This window comes from Perca fluviatilis, chromosome 16 (genome assembly GCF_010015445.1).
Source record: "Perca fluviatilis chromosome 16, GENO_Pfluv_1.0, whole genome shotgun sequence".
Taxonomy (NCBI): Eukaryota; Metazoa; Chordata; class Actinopteri; order Perciformes; family Percidae; genus Perca; species Perca fluviatilis.
Genome location: NC_053127.1, coordinates 30607206 through 30626233, shown reverse-complemented (window position 1 = coordinate 30626233; position 19028 = coordinate 30607206). Strand labels below are relative to the sequence as shown.

Below are 19028 nucleotides of genomic sequence, written 5' to 3'. Positions count from 1 at the left end.
AAAGATGATTTTTTTATTCCTCTTTTTAGTCAACTTTAGCATGGTTGTGTTCACTTATGCTGAGCACTGTAAGTGGTACTCTTGGCTTTGTCTGTGTATCTGGTCAACAGTACAAACCAGTAACTATATGTGTCTGTTGTAAATAGGTTACATTTAGTTGTTTGGATTTAGCTAATTCACATTTGCTCATATTGGAGCAATTGAATTTGTCTGTCTGAGACTTTCTGTTGGTTTAGATGATATTCAAGTCTTGAAGCAAACTTCCTTGACTTGATGAGAGATATGAGATAAGGCCAAAATGTGGCAATCTAACAGTACATCAGAATACACAAAAAACACCAATTTGTGAATTTAGATATCAATGATTTTCAATGTGTAAGCCAGTTTATCTAATGACTTCCCTCATATTCACAGACAGTCTATAGGTACTATACTGACTACAACTGGAGCAAAATGTCTGCACTGTGGTTTCTAATAATAATTTGAAAAGGGTAGTGGGGTGCTGCAGACCAGTGCTGTATAGCGGCAAGCAGAGTAAAAGGAGGCGTGCGCATTACAAGAAACACAACAGCAGAACTGGAAGAACAACAAACGCCCTCACTGCTGGGAGGCAAGGAGACTGGGAGGGGGATTAGGCAAATTCAACATAAACCAAAAAATACTTTGGATTTAATGTGTGAGGAATAGCGCATTTTTTCCTCCCTGCCATCTCGGTTCGGATGGTTGGCATCAGTGATAATGATGTGTTTTATTTTGGGGATGCCTGGCTGGAAGCGCATGCAGGGGCCAGACAGGCAGTGACAGGTCCTGTATTCCTGGTGCAGAGCATATTCATGTTGCAGGTCTGATGTGGATGCTAAATCTAAGAGACAGACACTGTATCTGGGTGCAGGGCTAAAGCCTGGCTCGCCTGCTCCAGTATTTGAACATAAATGGGCCACGCTAGATTCAAACAGTCACATGGAGTTACCATTGTGTCAGTGCCTTCAGAAGAATTTCAAATTCAACATATAATGTAAATGGGACTTTCTTATAACAACACTGTGCCTGAAAAACATAACACGGATGTTTGCTCGCTGAAGATTTAAAAGGAAACATTTTTAGATTGACAAAATCTACAGTTTTTGGTAATTGTTTTTTTAAATTAAATATATTGAAACTACTAAGTCTTTAGCATGGAGCACTTTAGTTTTCATATATTAATCTGCAGCCTCCTCCTTTGTGGCTTGAATGGAGGTGAACTCCTGCAGGGGGCTGTGGATGTCTGACATGGCCGCTGTTTGATGCCCCCTGGTGCATTGGGGGGGTCGCTGCTTATATTTGTCAAGGTCAATTAATGAATGCAGGGGTAAGGCTGGCAGGATCCCCAAACTGCCCCTGGGGCTCATAAATTATCCAGAAAGCACATTAAAAGACAGGATCTGATCTCCTCCAATTAAGATAATTTTGCTTTTTTTTTCTTCCCTCACCAAATGCTTACACTGTATCCAGTCAGGTGTAGCCTACATCACTCCCTCTCCCTCCATTCATCCCTCCCTCCCTCAGCATCCATCCTCCAGCTTGCTACACCACAGCTGTACCAGCAAACCATAGAAGGATGTCCAGCATTGGCTAATTCTCTCCTGCTTAAGTTAATGTGCAGATTTTCCTCTCTGAGTGGAACACCTTGATCCCGCCTCTGTGTCAAAACAAAAGAGTTTATTTTTATAATGCTTTCTCTGAGGCTCAGCTGTGCGCCCCCTTACTCCCCACCCCTGCACCTTTAAGGCAATGGAGAGGGAGAAAATCTGCTGCGAAGGAGGCGAGGGTTTATTCCACAGTGCTCTGAGGCAGGGCAGGTTTTAAGCGCAGGGACCAGTGTGCGCAGTTTGTGTGTGCGGCTGCAGGGGGAAGATGCGTGTGCTTGTTGCTCGCCGGACGGAGAGAGGCGGCGAAGAGAGAATGAGTTTTCAGCGCAGCTAACAATCAACTCCATGCGCTTTTTAATCCTCGAAAAAAATTCAACTTTTACGCATTTTTTCCCATATGCCTGAGATGACATGTTTGGCTGTTGTCAGTGCATAGATTGCTAACTTATTCATTTATTTATTATTTATTGATTATTTTTCTTTTATTCCGAATTTTTGGTTTGTTCTTTTAATTGTTTAACCGTGGAGTTGGGTGTGCGCATAGACCGTTTGTCCTATGCGTTTCCAGCCTCTGACTCAGCAGCAGCAGCAGCAGCGGCACAGCTCACCTGGAACGGAGCGCACCGAGCCGAGCTCCCTCATGTTCCAAGCAGAGCAGCGCTCCGACACGGGGGGACGGCTGCACTGAGGCCCGGTGCGGTGCGGTGCGGTGCGGTCAGTCCAAAGGAAGGGGAGACGCATAGTTGTGGATCATACACTATCTCCCGCCGTACCAGAAGACAATCAGCAGCAGGAAGACGCTCAAACCTCCTCCTCTTCATCTTCTTCCCAACGTGAAGAATTGAGAGAGAGAGAGAGAGAGAGAGAGAGAGAGAGAGAGAGAGAGAGAGAGAGAGAGATTTGCAAGCTCTCCTTTCTTTCATTGCAATTGACTTGTTGAAGAAATAAAAGGAAGAAATAAGAAGAAAGAGTGCGGGGAGAGAAGAAGAAAAAGCATAAGCTTGGATATTGAACGGAGCGGGGCATGTGGATATTGGCTCTTATCTTTTCCCAGTGCATCTTGAATGGTAGGTGATGCATTTGTGCATGTTTAACTATAAGTGTATGTTAATTATCCCGGCCGGACAGAGTGTACAAATAATATCCTAAATAGCCTGTAAGCATTCCCACATTGAAGAGATAGATTTTATTTTTATTTTTTTTTGTCCTGGAAAATTAAACCCTGAACAGGCTGTTGCTATGTCCTGACACAGACAGTGGGTCTTTTTGGGTGTCGGATAGTTATACACATTAACCTTTAAAGAGATGAAGAGTGTGAACCTTTAAGCACTCATGCATTTTCAACATTTAAGATGACCCTTTTATCAAATAGAGAGAGGGAGAGAGGAGAAATGTAGGTTGAGTGATAGGTGCAGTCTGTACTGCATGAGCAAGGAGGCATTTTTAATATTTGTTATTTTAGTTTCTGTGCAATTCATTTTTTGTGTGGAAATTGTAGGCCCCAAGATAAAACCTCTAAATTATTTTTGCTTCATTCTCAGTTTGTCAATAAAGGATTATTTTATTTTTTCTCATCAAACTGCACTGGGCCTCAGTCTGAGTGCATTTTCATTTTTAGATGCTTCATGTGCATATTAACAGTTTACCTTTCACTGTTTCACACGTGTGGTTTATTAAAAACGATCTTTTTGTGAATCATTTTGTTGTAACACATTTGCATGTACACCTGGTGCATTCACCATTTGTTTGTTTAAATCTCAAACCTGCCCGTGAATTACATTCAAACAGAACAGTTATTCACTCCATGGAACTGAAATAATTTCTTCATGAAGATTAAAAATAATTTTTCAGTTCACAAATCCACTCCTAAACCATGAAGTATGTTAATGAAAAATACATATATTTACTTGCATGCATTATAATAGCCTATATAAAGTACATGCTTTATTTTAAGTATTAAATGACATGCAAGCATGATTGCATGCTTTCTGTTAGATCTGTCGAGTACTTCTTCTAGAAAAAGGATTAAATAGGTTGGCTGTGCTTTTTTTCTGGCATTGCACCCGCCATATTAGAAGCACAGGCATGGAGTCATTTTGGATTGGAAAAAAAGAGACAAGCCCTTATCACCCTTGCCCATGTGCACATCTTGCAAAATGCATCCAGATCCTATTTTGTGCAGTGAATTCCTCAAAAGATAGGTTTATTAGTGCCTATTGTATTTGTTGTTGGACTTAAAGGTGACTGGTTTTTACAGCGAATACAAGAAGGGTGTGTGAGGAAGGGGGGGCAATGAGGAGGACACGGGGCTGTGTGGTAGGGGGTGGGATGTGCGTGTTGGGGGGCAGAAATCAGCTCGAAAGAAAATTGGGGTATTTAGTTGTTCTTTTGAAAGGTAGACGAAGGGAAAGGGATTTAAAAGATCCAAAGGGGACACAATGCAAACTGAGAGTAGATGGCAATGCGTCAAGCTTAGATGACAGGAAAAACCATTTTGTGGCCATGCTGAAGGGTCCAATGAAGGCAGTTGTTATTTATAGGAGAGAATGGAGTTAAAGCAGTGACGGTGGTGTAGCAAAGACTCCATTCTGTAACTGAGGCAAGACAATTTCAAGAAACAGAGGACACTGATGTCCATTTCAAATCTCATGCTGTGCTGAAATTTCTGTTTGCTGAGCACGATCCATTGCTTTGCTTTTGAATGGTTTTTTTCAGTCGCTTTGGTCCAGGCAACAGCGTTTCAAAATGGCTGCTGCTAGAGACATCTACATGGAAACTTTGAATGGCAGCAGCAGCACTTGTAATTGTGATGAATGCTACGTTTGTGGTCGCCGCTGATGCACTACCATTCATATCGACATACTCGGCTCATTTGACACTGACCTTTTCTATTGATTCAGAGATTCAAATGTGGTTTTTGTGGCAGCATTTAGAATTACCCAGAGTGCATTATGACAATCCTCTCTTTGTATTTTGCTTCTTTCTCTACCATGCTAAATGGACTGTAGGCAAAATGAAAGTGATTGTGATTGTTGATCTTAGACGGTATTCTCTCTGCTGCACATTTATTTTCCCCGAACAGACCTGCAAAGATTAGTCTTAATGAGCAGCTTCCGTCAGAATTGTACATGTTGCACCTCTTCTGGACAGAGAGATGTAGCTTGCTGAAATAAAGGCTTTTAGGGCCAGTACGGGCTGCTGAGGTTGTCTCTATGGAGACCTGGGTAATGAGTGTTGCTGCAGTGTGGGCTTTGGGCTTGAGCAACACTGCACTCTATTCAGGTGACCCTGGCAATGCTTCCTGGTAGATTTCAGCCCGTCACTCTTTCCCCATAACAATCTAGCCACATGTCATTTCAACACATGACCTGATTGAAATGCTTTATTTCTCAAATGCTGAAATTGATTTTTGTCTGTTTAGGTTTCATGGCTGTTTATGTAGAGATTGATATTTGCATTGCCTGTTAGTAGAATACATCTTTAGAAGGTTACAACCACTAGCTTTGCAGTGGTCATTTATGAATAGTATCAACTGTACAAATTCCAATTTGCTCTGAATTGCCGTTTGCCAATTTGAGGACACATTTGCAAGCTCATTACAGCAGATATAAACAATTCACAGCTGTAGAGGGTAAAATCTGCTGTAGAGTTCACTCCAGAGGTGCTTGAGCTTTTAAAGTGCTCTTGCAGAAGTGTCTATTAAAACCTAAATGGAATGGGAGCAACATATTCTAGTTATGAAGAGATAAAATTGGGGAAATGGCATAATGTTGTTTTTGCTCAGCTACCTCAGGGGAGGGGGGGAATCTGACACATGCTCAATTGGACGCTAATAAGCTGTGTAAATATAAAGCGGAGCTCCTCAATTGGCTCTTGGTATCACTCTGTGCATGTGTATTTTTAGCTTTCCATTTAGGATGACGAGGGGCTGCTGGAGAAAAGGTACCTCCACTTATTAAAACATAAGCATTTTCCGTTTGACTTGATCCAGACTTCAAACATGGTTAATGTAGGAGCAGAATTCAGTTTCTTTCTAAAAAAAAGATCAGATCATCATAGCAACAAATTAAACACAGAAAACTGTCTCCTAGCTCCTTCATGCTGAACAACAATTCTGGAGGATTAAAGATAAAAAACAGTTGAGCATCTGAATACCTGTCATCGGCAGTTAGACTGTTCATTTTGATCAGGAGTAACCAAGGCACGGAATTGACCCTGATGAGGATAGAGATTATAATCAAGTCAAGCACAGAGAGGAGAGCTGGGTTTGCAATGAAGACACGACACACATGTGGACGTCATTCAATGGTGTGTAGCCATATCATTTTACCAATTAAGAGCAACTCATTTATTTGAATAGATGTCTGTAGTCTACTGGGTGGATTTAAAGCACTTTTTTATTTATTTAACCAAGGCCACAATCTTCACAACCTTTACACAAGTGCTTTTGTTGCCTCAACCTCACCATGGTCTGCAGTGTCTAAGTCCACTTTGATCACCCACCATCCACCCCAACCACCTTCTTACTTCTTACGTACAGCACAAAAATGTAGTACTTCCTTTACTCAAAACAAAATGTTGCCAGTGAACATAATCCATGCTGCAATTATGTTTCCCTGAAAACGTGTTTGGCCAAACAAATTAGCAGTATGCAGTTGTATTTTCTAGGAAACAGGGTTAGGGTTTGAACACCATGTTAAGACCCTTTATTCACAAACATTATAGACATTTCATCAAGATACAGCACTGCATTTGTTTGTTAAAAGTGAAACATTGTCTTTAAGAGGAGTTTGACGATTTGATGTTGCATACATTGGTAAGTTTGTTTTATTTGTTTTATTGATTTGGCCAATTATCACCAGTCAAACCAGCGTTGCTTAGAGGTCACATAAGGGCCAGTGGGAAACTAGGTTTGTGCAGACTGGTGTCCTTTGGTATACATCTGTCACTTCACATAGAGTCAGGACGGGTTGACAGGGTCACAGCAACACACATCAGCAAACAACAGCTGAGCTCAGATCCTCAGCAGCACATTAATATCAACACACCAGTCAACACAATGTAGGCCACTGGAAATACTGTGATTATTCTTTTTTAAGTAAGTCGTAGTCTTGTCTTGTTTTGGTTCTGAACAGAGTGACTGTATTTACTGATGATACCAGTGTATTCATCATATACTGATTTTTGACAGCGGTAGAATATTAATACATTCATTTAACCCACATTTTTACATGTTATGATAATTTGCAGTCACCACAGGCAATTCCTTTTTCACTATAATTCAGTGTGGTATCACAACACAAAATCAAACGAATTCAATTTCCTGAAGATTCCTATACTAATTCCACAATAATTAGTAAAATAGACTTATTAACATGTATTTGGATTGTTTGAATGAAGTTTAGATTTTTTTTTTTTATCTTCATTATTAATTAATATCATGCATAAGGATTAATATAAGAAGGTATTAGTGGCATGCTGTTTTCATGGAATCACTAATCACACCAGGATGTGTCAGTGCCATCGGGTCAAGATTTTTGTGTCACCCCACTGTGTGTGCTTGCGCCTTAGCTTGGCTGTTCAGACGAGAGTAGACTCAAGCATATGTTAATGGGTGCACATTGAACTGTTAAAGGTTTCATTTAACCCAGACCAGAATGCTTGAGGAGATGATAGTGTGTAGTGAGGCAGAAAAAGAGGAGGAAGAGAGGGGGAAAAGGGACACTGAGTCAGCTTGTGTTATGTGGTATCTAAAGCTTAAAGAATCATATCAAATCAACCTGATTTTCCATGCAGAAACAAGGCTATTTTAGGCCCTTTTCAACATATCTGACCATTATATTGTTGGACACTGATTAAGACTCAACAATGTTTATTGTATATCCAATAGGAAAAAGACAAAGCTTTTACTTTACTTTACCTTTAACTAGCTTTTGCCTAGTTATAGCCCACAGTACATATTGAGTGCCACAATTTACTTTTATAAGTGTTCTACTGCTTTTGATAACAATCACTGATGTGACAGACATGGGAACAGTGTGAGGATTTATTCAGTGTCAAGAAAAATATGAAGTTGGATTTAATAAGGTCAAGGCAAATGGGGTAGAAAAACGTTCTGCCATCATTTGAAAGCCAGATATGACAACAGCTTTTAAGAGACTTCCAAGCTTGTGAATGTTTTATTGATAAAATGAACATGTTATAGATGCTTACCACAATCTGGCATTTGCTTTACATCTGCCACTTCACATGGATGTCACAATAACGTATTACTGGTCTTTAATTTGTTAATAACTGACTGAATTTGCATCCACAGCCAGAAAGCACACTTGGACAGAATATTGCTTTTGGTTTGTTTTACTTTTTCTATTTGAATTAGGTGGTTATTGACAGACACAATACTACAATTTAGTTTGATAGTAATTATTATTATTATTACTAGAAATACTTTGACTTTTTGTATGACATGTATTGCCAGTGTTCGCGCACAATATCATTGGTACACTAAGACAGTAATACAGTATTGGTGAGTAAACTATGTAACCTTTGGAGTTTTTTGCATTTGTGAACTGGGCTGATGACTTAACAAGGTGCCAATTAGTTGTGTTGTTTGTGTCTGTAAGCTTTCATCATAAAATAGGGCTAACCTACTGCATGCAGTAGGTTAATGTTGTGGCCATGCAGGTACAGTAAGACGTAAGCTAAGTTGAGCTTAGGCCATTCTATAAAAGGCCCTGGACATTGCTCTTCACTCATTGTCTAGTCAACACTTGATGTCTAACATGACTATTGACTGTATCGTCTATGAAGCCTTGAGTTTGGCATTTTAGTTGTTGCCATCTTGTTTTTTTTGGAGCCAGAATTGACAATATTTGGATGGGAGGGTGGAGCTGTTGAGGAGCGCTAAGCTTAATACCAAGTTACCAGCTAATGCTAGTGCTAGCTAGCTTGTTTAGCAAGGTGCATGTGTAATTAAAAAATGCTAATTTCGGCTAGCAAAACAAATGTGTAAAACAGCCGACTCCTTAAAGTTTCTTTTAGTATGCTGGACAATACATTTTAGGCAAACTAAATGTACCAATTAATATTCATAAAGTGAAAACACATTATGAAAGGGTCAAAGTTCTATGATGAAAACATGGGCAAAAAACAATTTCACGGCTATTTAAATGTACACAGTACCATGGATACACATTGCTACGCCTCTATCAAAAAGGTGGCCACGCCGTAAAGCATCCACTGCTTAATCGTCTATTTAAAAAAAAATGGGATCATCATTTACTAAATGAAAATCATGCTGGATTGAATAAGACTTGAAACTAGCAACTGAGACCCATAAACTCATTATGAAAATAAAGCAAGTAAGAAGTAGGGTCATTTTCTCATAGAAACAGACTTATTTTTGGAGCCAGTGCACTGCTGGCAATTAGAAAGAATGCAGATTTAAGGCAATTCTGCATTGGCTTCACTTTTAAGACCGGGATGGTTTTTCTACTTCTTTTATATATTCTATGAACATGAAAGATGAAGATACCAACAGGCTAGTTATTCTTGTCATATTCAACATCTTGTCATTACGACAAACAGCAGATTATGACATTATCTACACAGACCCAAGCATGGACATTTTTTAGACTGGTTGGCTGCTCGAGCTCAGCTAAAGTCACCCACTGCAACTATTCAATAGCAGAGGAACCTCTGAATACATGTAATATCTGTTGTACAGCCTTTATCATTATAGACCCTGTTGCAGTCATGGTCCCTTTTGAGATCATGAGAAACGCAGCCATTATAAAGCTAGACATGCACAGAGCTTTGTTCTGTTAAGTGAAGTTAGAACAGAGGTCTGCTTATCTGCTGTTGTCAGATATAAATACATGAATATAATAATGGTCATACCCAACCAATTGGCAAAAATAATTTATGTTTACTGGCAGTGTTTAGTCAGAAGCAGGGTGACATTCATAAAGCGCTGCAGAATGGGCAAACAGCACTTGATCTTCCTCCGCAGATCAGGGTTTGTGTTGAGTCTTGCATTGACATTTACATATTTAACCAGCAACATTTTTTCCTTGATCTGGTAAAATCTTTTTAGTTGCCTAAACCCTTATCACGCTTTAGATGCCCTGAGCTGACTTTCTTGGAATCAAAATTTGAGAAACGTTGGTGCATCAGCAAATGTTGATATTGAACCTTTTGTGTATCTTGATTGTGTTTACATTGAAGATAGCTGCTAAATATGTTGCCAGTGGACCTTTTGCACATGTTCAATGTTAATATTTGGACTCATTTGTTGATAAGGGGATGTTGCATTGTCTCCAAAATGTGTTTTTTCTAATACAAAACACTGTAGTTGCATTGTGAATGTTATCCTTAGAAGAAAATGTTGGTCACAAGTGTTGCCAAACAGAGACTCGCCCTGTTGGGGTCTCTTCATGTCCAGACTCCTGTCTGCATGCACAGAGAGATCAGCCCAATTTGTGTCCAATTGTATTACTAATAGACCTTTTTCACGGCAGACATGTTGACATGTCATACTAGGAAAAACACAGGTGTATTCAAAAGCATTAATGATGGCTGCATTCCACTTAGGAGAGGTCCTGGTATTGTGCATGCTGACTCACTGAAATAACTTACTGGGACGCTTGATGGAACTGAGCCATCGTTAAGGTTATCAATTTCAGCTGTGCTTTTCCTACTATGACAAGTCCAAAATGTCTGCTGTGAAAAATGTCCATTCTGTGTATCTCTAAGAAGAGAGGGATGTGAGTAAAGTACTGACACAGAGACCCCATCCCTTCTCTCAATGTTCAAGTACAACCAAAACAGCTTTAAACTAGATGTAGAGTAAGATGGTGCTATGTGAGCATGTGCAATATTGCACTGCATAAAAACCTGTGACAATTCAACAGTCCTTTAACTACAATAATGATATATCAGTAATATACAATAGAGACATTTGTATATCTCACAGTTAAGTGTTTCTCACCATCTTCTGTTTATACTGTATAGTTTCATATCACTTCCAAGGTCCAAACGTTTTGGCCTTTAACAGAGGGTCGGTGTACTTGTGAAACATTTTAAATCCCTCCGACATCTGTCTTTTGAGATGTACAAAAGAAACGGTTGTTTTGCATTGCCATGATTACTACTCACTCAGCAATAATTATCTTAACATTTTTTAAAGATTGAACATGTAAAAGTGTAAAATATACTGTAGTATTCAAGGGGCTTAAACAACACATACTGTAAATCTTGTGGTTATTTGTGTGGTATTTTGTAAATTAGTTCTAATGTGTAAAACAGAATTCATAAGGACAATAATGCCACTAATATAATAACCTATTTCTTCACTGTATTCCCTGTTCATAAGATACTGACATTGCTTAAGTCATAGACATACACGCATATAATGTGATTTGTTAGAGTCCAAATATATATACTGTATAGATATACTGTATCCAATAATAAAACATAAACAGTTACAGTACAATTAGTACAATTAATATTTTGTTAAGAAAAGCTGAATATTAAACTACAAAAAACTTTACCAACAATCAATTATAGAATCAGGGCCTCACTGGCAATTTCCTCCCCTGTGGCTGACTACTGGACGTATTCATTAGGCATAACCAAACCGCGCTGATTAGCATTCAAAATCCAGCTCTGTTCCTGTAGCCCGAGATGTGGAACATTTTCAAACATTATGGCAAATGTTTCATTAAAGTGTTGCTAGCCCCCAGCTCCATTCCGCTCCAGTCTCCTCTCTATCAGGCCTTCCCCAGAAGTGATTATGCTAATTGCTGTTTGATCAGATGATTAAATTATAATTTGATTAATCCTGGGCACTAAACGCTCTGAATGCGTTGATGTGTATTTTGCTGCCTGGCAGTGTTGGCAGAGCCCCCCTGTCACCAGGCAGGCTGTCTGAGACACACAATCCAGTTATAGGACAGGGAGAGATGTATGCATGGCGACATTGGGAGGTAGTTATGAACACAGTTTTTGATGTACGATCTAGTAATCAAAGAAAAACATGATGATTAATAAAGGATCCCTCTCGTCTGTGTGTAGATTGAGTGCAGCTCTAATGCAGAGCGCTGCCATTTTCTCACCATTGCCTTTCTCTGTAACTCTCAATTGACCGTGTATCCATCAGGGTGATTTATAATAGGGCTGTATAGACAGGCTCCTGTAGGACTAAATAATGAGGGCCCTATTATGAATGCCCACTATAGCATTCAATGCCACTCTGGCATCCCAAGGTGTATTTCTATTATGACTATTCTGTGATTTCAGATTTGCTTTTGTCTTGATTGAAGGTAAATTAGGTTCAAGAAAAATCTTCAAGATTTCTTATAAAAAAGAAACAGACACAGATTCACATATGTAATAGATTGGCTGACTATGTGTTTGCGTTGTAGCAATAAGAGAGGACTCTCCCCTGCAATGGGGTTACTGAAGATGAAAAACTCCTGCCTTTGAGGGAAATGGAGGGCTGTTGAGAGGAGGGGAGGCAGGGATGGAGGGAGCGAGTGTTGTAGGGGGGGATGGCTATGGGCGGAAAGGCAACGGTGTCTAGTCATCTGACCCACAATCCCATTTAACCCCAGGACTTTGATTTGCCCTCCACTGTCAACTGCTTATTTCGCCTCTTTGTTTCCCTCCTGCAAATGGCTTTTATTTTCACCACCTCGAGATGATGCAGAACAACACGGCAATTCCCACTGCAGCCTATTACAGAGCCAAAGGAATAAAAGCATTCAACAATGTCTCCTATCTTTTATTGAGATTTATATACAGTAGATATATTCTTATGTAGTAACTTGCTAATGCAATGCAAAATTAACACCACTGTGATTAAGATGTAGGTAGAGCTGGGCGATAAATTAAATTAAATTTATAGTGTCAAATCCTAACAGACGTTACGTCAGGACACTCACCTATATTTGGATGTAAAGAAATCAATGTAAGTAATACAAGGGCAACACTCACACTCTTGCATGCAAAAATGTGTCATCCAAAATGTGTAACTCAGTGCTAAAGTTTGCATAAACATCACATGTTTCAGGTAGTGGTGCTAGACTGCAAAACTGCAAAATAGAAATGATGAACACATTTTTTTGTTAGAATATTTGCATTTTTGCACTACTGAAAGAATTTAGTCGGCTACCGCCGTAGTGATAATGTATTCTAGAATGGCAAATTCTTATCCAAGTGATTCATTTATGAGTACAGCATCTCACTGCTTCTCCAGCATGGATTAATGGCTCACAGCCTCAAACAAGGCCCAAAGAAGCTGCTATATGTATGTTTGTTATATAAGCAGAGTTTTCATATCCCACACACTTGTGATGGTGGAGAGGTGCCTTGCATGGTGCAAGTGCACTGATCGGACAGAAATATGAGAGCATTGCTTTCTCTTGGTCTGTTTTGGATTTCATTAAATGCAAGAAATGCCTCTTCAGTTCCCAGTTAATCCTCTCCAAAATGTTCTCTGTCTGTCTGTCTAAATGGACCCACATCTGGCGGACATGAACACATCACCTGAGCGCTAAATGGACAGTTTTCATCGAAAAACGAGTCAAACTAAACAGACTGGCTAAACATATCAGTGCTGCCTGAACTCCATTGAACATTTCTCATTCACATTCTTGGCCCGTGGTTTGCTCACCACCCATGTTGCATTTTAGCTCTCAGTCATTCATGTCAACATGTTAGTCACCACTTGCCTTCAGTCATATGTCAAATCAAGTCAAATTTATTCATAAAAAAATAACAATTTAAGAAAAAACTGATTAGTCATTAGGAACTTACAGAGTTGTTTATACAAGTGCACATTAGAAGAGTGGGCTAATTCAATAGGTTTCTCTTCAGTTTGTGCTCTGCTGCACTGTTACAACTCTCCCAGGAGAAACTCTGCTCAGATTTGTATTTAATATTAGAATTATTCTATATGATAGGTTGATGTTGGCTATAGGCTCCTGTAATGTACTGTAGTATAATGTAGATGATCTTCAAGCTGTCAGCCTTCCTCCTTCAGCTAATCTCTTGGTTTATCCCTCCCTGCTGGGTTTAATGTCCTCCCTCTCGGCTCACCTGAGATCCACCGCCATTCTCCCTCTCTCTGTCTGTCAGCTCAGTCAGAGTTGCACTTGACAGTATAGTTGCAGAGGTGGGAGGAATTTTACTGAAAGAGAAATAATGCCTCTCTTCCACTCTCTAAAAGCATGCACAGTGCATATTGTGCTGCGATGGCTATATTACATACAAATTTGAGTCAAGTACTGTAGAACCGTTCAGACAAGAAAGTCAATAACTAACAGCTCTAACTAAAAATGTACTCCTGCACTTTGTTCAATGACAAGACAAGAACTAAAATGTTGCCATTGTTCTTTTAATAGTGTGATTTATAGTTATATAAACGCAGAAGGGAACATTTAAAAATGCTAAAACCAAAGGAAAAGTATACAGGAAATACGCTAATTCAATTTCTTTTCGAGAGTTACTGTATATGAGAGGATTGATATGTCATCCTGTCTGTATTGTAAATATGAACCTTCCGCTAGCAGCTGGCTAGCTTAGCTTAGCTTAGCAGAAACAGTGGAAACAATGGGAAACAACTAGCCTGTCTCTGTTTAAAAGTTCAAAAAAGGTGCAAAATCAGCACATCTAAGGCTCAATAATTAAAATTTTATATCTGGCTCATTTTTAAAGCCAAGTGTAAAAACAAGATTCAGTAAGGCATTTTGTGTTCAAACTATTTTTATTTATTTTTTTGTTGGCATTTTAGGCACCAAACTAGTTTTTTACAAAACAGAATAAACACCTGTTATAAACTGAAAGACATGTCGCAGTACAGTTTTCCTTTTCAGCTCAGTCTGAATCTTTACTGCGTTTCGCTGTCATTTACGGTCACGCTGCTTTGTCTCCATTCCTTTGACCTTTTTCACAGAAGGTTCAGAAAGCTCTATTGTCAATCAAGATTTAAAAAAAAAAAAAAAAAGTGTTTCATGCAGGGCTGTGCTACACACAGCCGGAGCAGAGGCTCGGCAGTGCAGCGGGCTAGCAGCTGAGCCGAGAGACAGGGCCGCTGTGCAGGTCGCTACCTTGTTGCTCTCCCTACCAATATAGGCTGCTCTGTTTTAACAATGTTAAAGCTCCAAAAACATGCATGCAGGCTGAAATTCAAACGGGGTGTTTTGTCGGGATTAAGCTATTTGCATAGAGAAACTCTGATCACTAGGCTAATTTATGCAGTGTAAAGTGCATGGTGGTAAAAAACTGCGTAGCTATGCTGTCCATCTCAGCTGAGAACAGAGAAATGTCTGGCTGAGTCCTTCCCTTCCTTACAGTGTATTATATATTCAAGTGAACAATATCCGTGGATATCACAAGTAGAAATAATAAATAATAATCAGACACACAAAAGAAATCACCCAAATATAATCCCCTTAAACATAAACATAAGAGAGAAGATAGGCAATAATGATAACTAAACGATGATTATTGTGGTTTTTTTTTTATATTTCATATCACACAACATATGCACTCATGTAACTTTCACCAGAAAATCAATGAAATCCGAAAAAAATTAAAATAAAAAGTGGTGAATGGTGATGATGTCTTCACCGCGGTAGTGTCATGTCACCGCGTTGTTGCGGTGAAGAGGTTATCATCCCAGCCCTACTTATTATCAGGTTCACCATCGCAGCTATCCAATAGTTGAGTTATATCAGTCTGGACAAAAGTGGTGGACTGACCAACCGGCATTCCAAAATTGCCATCAGTAGCGCGGTGCCCCTAGCATGGTTTTCATTAAGTCCGTTGCTGTGGCCCAGATTCGATTAATGTCAGAAGATGACAAAGGACAGGCATACATGTATGTTATAGGTTTTAATTGGCCCTGTAATGTGAGCTAACTTCTGTGGCTCCAGAATATCAAAGTGTGAATCAGAGCTTGATGAAGTAGAGTCTACATCAAGCTCTGACTCACACTTTGATATTCATGTGAAATAATATAAAAAGTTGCTTTGTCGGAAGCATCCTGCCATTTCAATGCTGTGTCACTTAGGAAGCGTAATGAAGCATTATAAATGTTTCATATGGTTGCTTTACCTCCTTTCTCTTGATGTGCCTTTGCAAATTAGCTTCAATGGCACTAGCTAGAGATTGTTTACTTATTTACAGGAGGTTCTCCTCTTCACTCCTTAGTCATTTCCCTCGCTTTTGTTTCTCTCTCTCCCTCTGTCTCAGTCAATTTGTAGTATTTGTGCATTTCCACCTTGGTGATTTAACAGATTAAGGTCTTCAAAGTACCCACTACGTGGGAACTCCCTCCTCTCCTGCTGGCGCTCATGTAAATGAGCGTTCATATGCATCAACTAACCCACTCCACAGTGACTCTCGTCTCGCCCTCCAGAGAGTTGACATCAGAGGAGGGTATCATTGGTTTTACATAGCGGCTGCATGGCACTAAGCGCACCGCTCAACATTATTCATGAGGGCAAAATGGGAGCCGGTGATTTGGGAGAGTGAGGGGACCCCTGTTCTCCGATCTGTGCATCTCTGATCAGAGCCCGCTTCTCTTTACCGAATACTGTGTAAGCCCCTAGGCCAGGAGAGGAGGGGGTGGAGGTTGTGGGGGTGAAGGGGGGCTCGGATGCTTACTCACTGTCATCAAGAGGCCGTCCTGTCCTCCACCCCATCTCCACCCCTCCCTAACCCTCCCCTTTTTGCAATCCCCCAGCCCCCACTCTCCCCTCAACTAGGCGCTCTCTGCAGAGCTCTGCCTTAATTACCTGCATCGCCTGCCATGAGCTGTCAGTGTGGCTCAGTGCTTGTTTGGCCCAATGGAGTTGCCCTAATGTCTTGATGCCCTGGTGCCCACTGTAGCAACCACAGAGATCTCTGACCTGGTGAAGGCCACACTGTGGCTCAGAGCCAATTGGACTCTAATGTGTATATACATCAGCGGCATTGTGCAGGGCAGACATGTTGTGGCTACTAGCTAATTCAATGTGATAAAATCATAGGAGAAAGGGTGAATATCAGAATGTTGTTGCAGAAAACAAAGCAGTCAACCAATGTATCAATGAGTTTTTTTTTGTCATTTCAACAAGAGGCTCCCGAGCACATTCATCTAAGGTTGATTAATGGTGTTTGGCTGAGGTAAACACAGGCTGAGCAAAAAGCCCCTGACACATCAGTGCGCTAATGCACAGGCTAATGCATAGGCCTATTTATGTTGTGTTAGCGGGACCTGTATTGATCAGACATTTACTTAAATAAATTGCCTCTGTGATTTGGAAGCTACCACTGATGGCCATTGTCAGAGTGGTGGTTCATGGGTCTTACTGGGGCATAAAAGGCTTGCTTGTTCATTCTTCTGGAATAGGAATAGTATTAAGTATCTTTGCAACTGGTGCCTGTTCTCACAACATTCTCTGTAATGGCGGCAGGCTAAAGCAGCAACATTACTCCCTGCATTGACTCCTCACTCTCTCACCTGTCAACCAAGCCCATGTCAGCCTCCATGTTTGTGGGCTCCTAGACATTAACGCTCATCCCCCCTCACATCCCTCCGACACGCCCGCATGCACTCTCCTTGACCGAAGCGTGTCTGGTGCCCTTGAGCTCCAAATGCAGCAGCAGAGGCTCCACAATGGGACGATTGCATTGGGAGTCACCTGCGATCCACGGTTAGAGGCTTCAGCAGGCCCTGCCACCAATAGGTGCTGACATCTAGGACTGTGCCAAGCATTATTTCACTCTGGGAGAAGAAGGGACCCACTTCACTAACCCAACAGGCCACCCCTTACCTGCCCCTCCTCTTAGCCCTGCTAAGACCAAAAGCACAGGAAAAATAAGAGAACGCATCTATTATACATGTGTGGGATTCATAATTGAACGATATCACTTTTTCCTCTTTGTGGTTTTGGCTCTTGGAAAACTGTGTGTGTGTATGTGTGTGTGTGTGTGTTGTGGGGGGTGGTAAGCATGGGAGTGCGTCGGGGGTTCAGCATAATATTGTAATAGTAGGTGTGTAAGGAAGAAGACTGAGATAGAATGACTTTAAGGATTTGAACAGTTTGCACATTTGAGGAATTAAATATAAGATAAGAATGCAACAACTTGTTTTGTCCAAAATCTCAGGACACGAGAAGGAACTTTAAATAAAAGGCAGGAAAGCCCAATCATAGTTTTTAGTTCTACTCAATTATCAGTCGCAGCATCTTAAGAAGATAATTCATTCAGAAAAGCAGCATTATCAACAGAGACAGAAACCCTTTGTGGACCAAAGCGTTGCAGACTGCAGCCTTAATCTGCCAAGCAGGCTGACGGCTGATCGACTATCGATAGGGTCCACATAAATCTTTCATCTCCCATTTCAAGATTCAGCCTGCTCTTGTTTTGATCTTGCCCCTGTGTTCCCAGTGTTATCAATAGATTTGCTCAAATATGCCTCTTCAGTCTGCAAAAACAATGCGTTACACAGCTCTGAGATGCGCATTTGTATGTGTTACATCTTATTATTTTATGACAGCCGTTAATGAGATTATTATGTAATGGTGCTGTACATAAACACACTTGATGGCAGCCAACAGCCACCCACTTACTGTCTCCTTTGCTTGCAAGCAAGCAAGAATTATGATAAATTGGGCTGGTTTGTCTTGTGCTATTGATTTACAACTAAATATTCATATAATATCCCCCCCAAAATACAAATTCTGGTCATGTCATTTTTCTGCTTTATTAGTCTGAGTGAAGAGTTGAAGGAAATAAACTGCAAGGAGTTTCCACACTGATTTGAATGCATTTTTGAACACAAGGTCCAAGTTTGGGGGTCCTCGACTAAAGACATTCTTAGTCTCCTAATACTCATAATGCAAGTTGATAACAAGTTGATTTAATCGACAGATCTGTAAAACTGAGTCTCTCCACAAAGAATCATGCAAAAGCCCCACTTTAAATCTTGTGTTTACCAGAGATGTGTTCATTGTCTAACTGTTTCTTGTCTAACTAATCAACAAAGGTAATCTTAGTCAACTAAGACCAAAACGACTAAGAGGGAGCAGCCCTGGTCCAAATAGGCCAACGTGTCATAAAGGAGGATTTGTTATTAAATCAAACCTCTTTACCCAACAGCGCTCTTTACTCTTTAACCAGGAAACAGCAACATGTTTGTGTTATTCTCCATATGTATCCTACTGTATCCTATCCTACAGGGCTGGGACGATATGCTTTTGTCCCACGATACATGGGTGCAGATTTGATTTGTATTGCGATTTTCATTTATTGCGATTCTAGAAGTATTACGATTCAATACTACTGAGTATTGTGATTTTCTTTCTTTTCTTCAAAGAAGAACATAACATGGATTTTCTGCATTTTCTGCTT

At 40.2% G+C, this 19028-nt stretch overlaps 1 protein-coding gene across 4 annotated transcripts in view; it reads left to right on the top strand.

The window, feature by feature from the left end:
- Window positions 1–1839: 1839 nt before the first annotated feature.
- Window positions 1840–19028, top strand: part of dscama (Down syndrome cell adhesion molecule a) — a 113671-nt gene continuing 96482 nt past the window's right edge. For 3 of the 4 annotated variants that reach the window (XM_039777640.1, XM_039777639.1, XM_039777638.1), the window contains exon 1: window positions 1841–2695. In XM_039777640.1, coding sequence (XP_039633574.1) covers window positions 2653–2695 — 43 coding nt within the window. In that variant the 5' untranslated portion in view covers window positions 1841–2652. Of the gene's footprint in view, window positions 2696–19028 lie in introns of all 4 variants that reach the window. The other variant, XM_039777637.1, reaches the window with a different exon arrangement.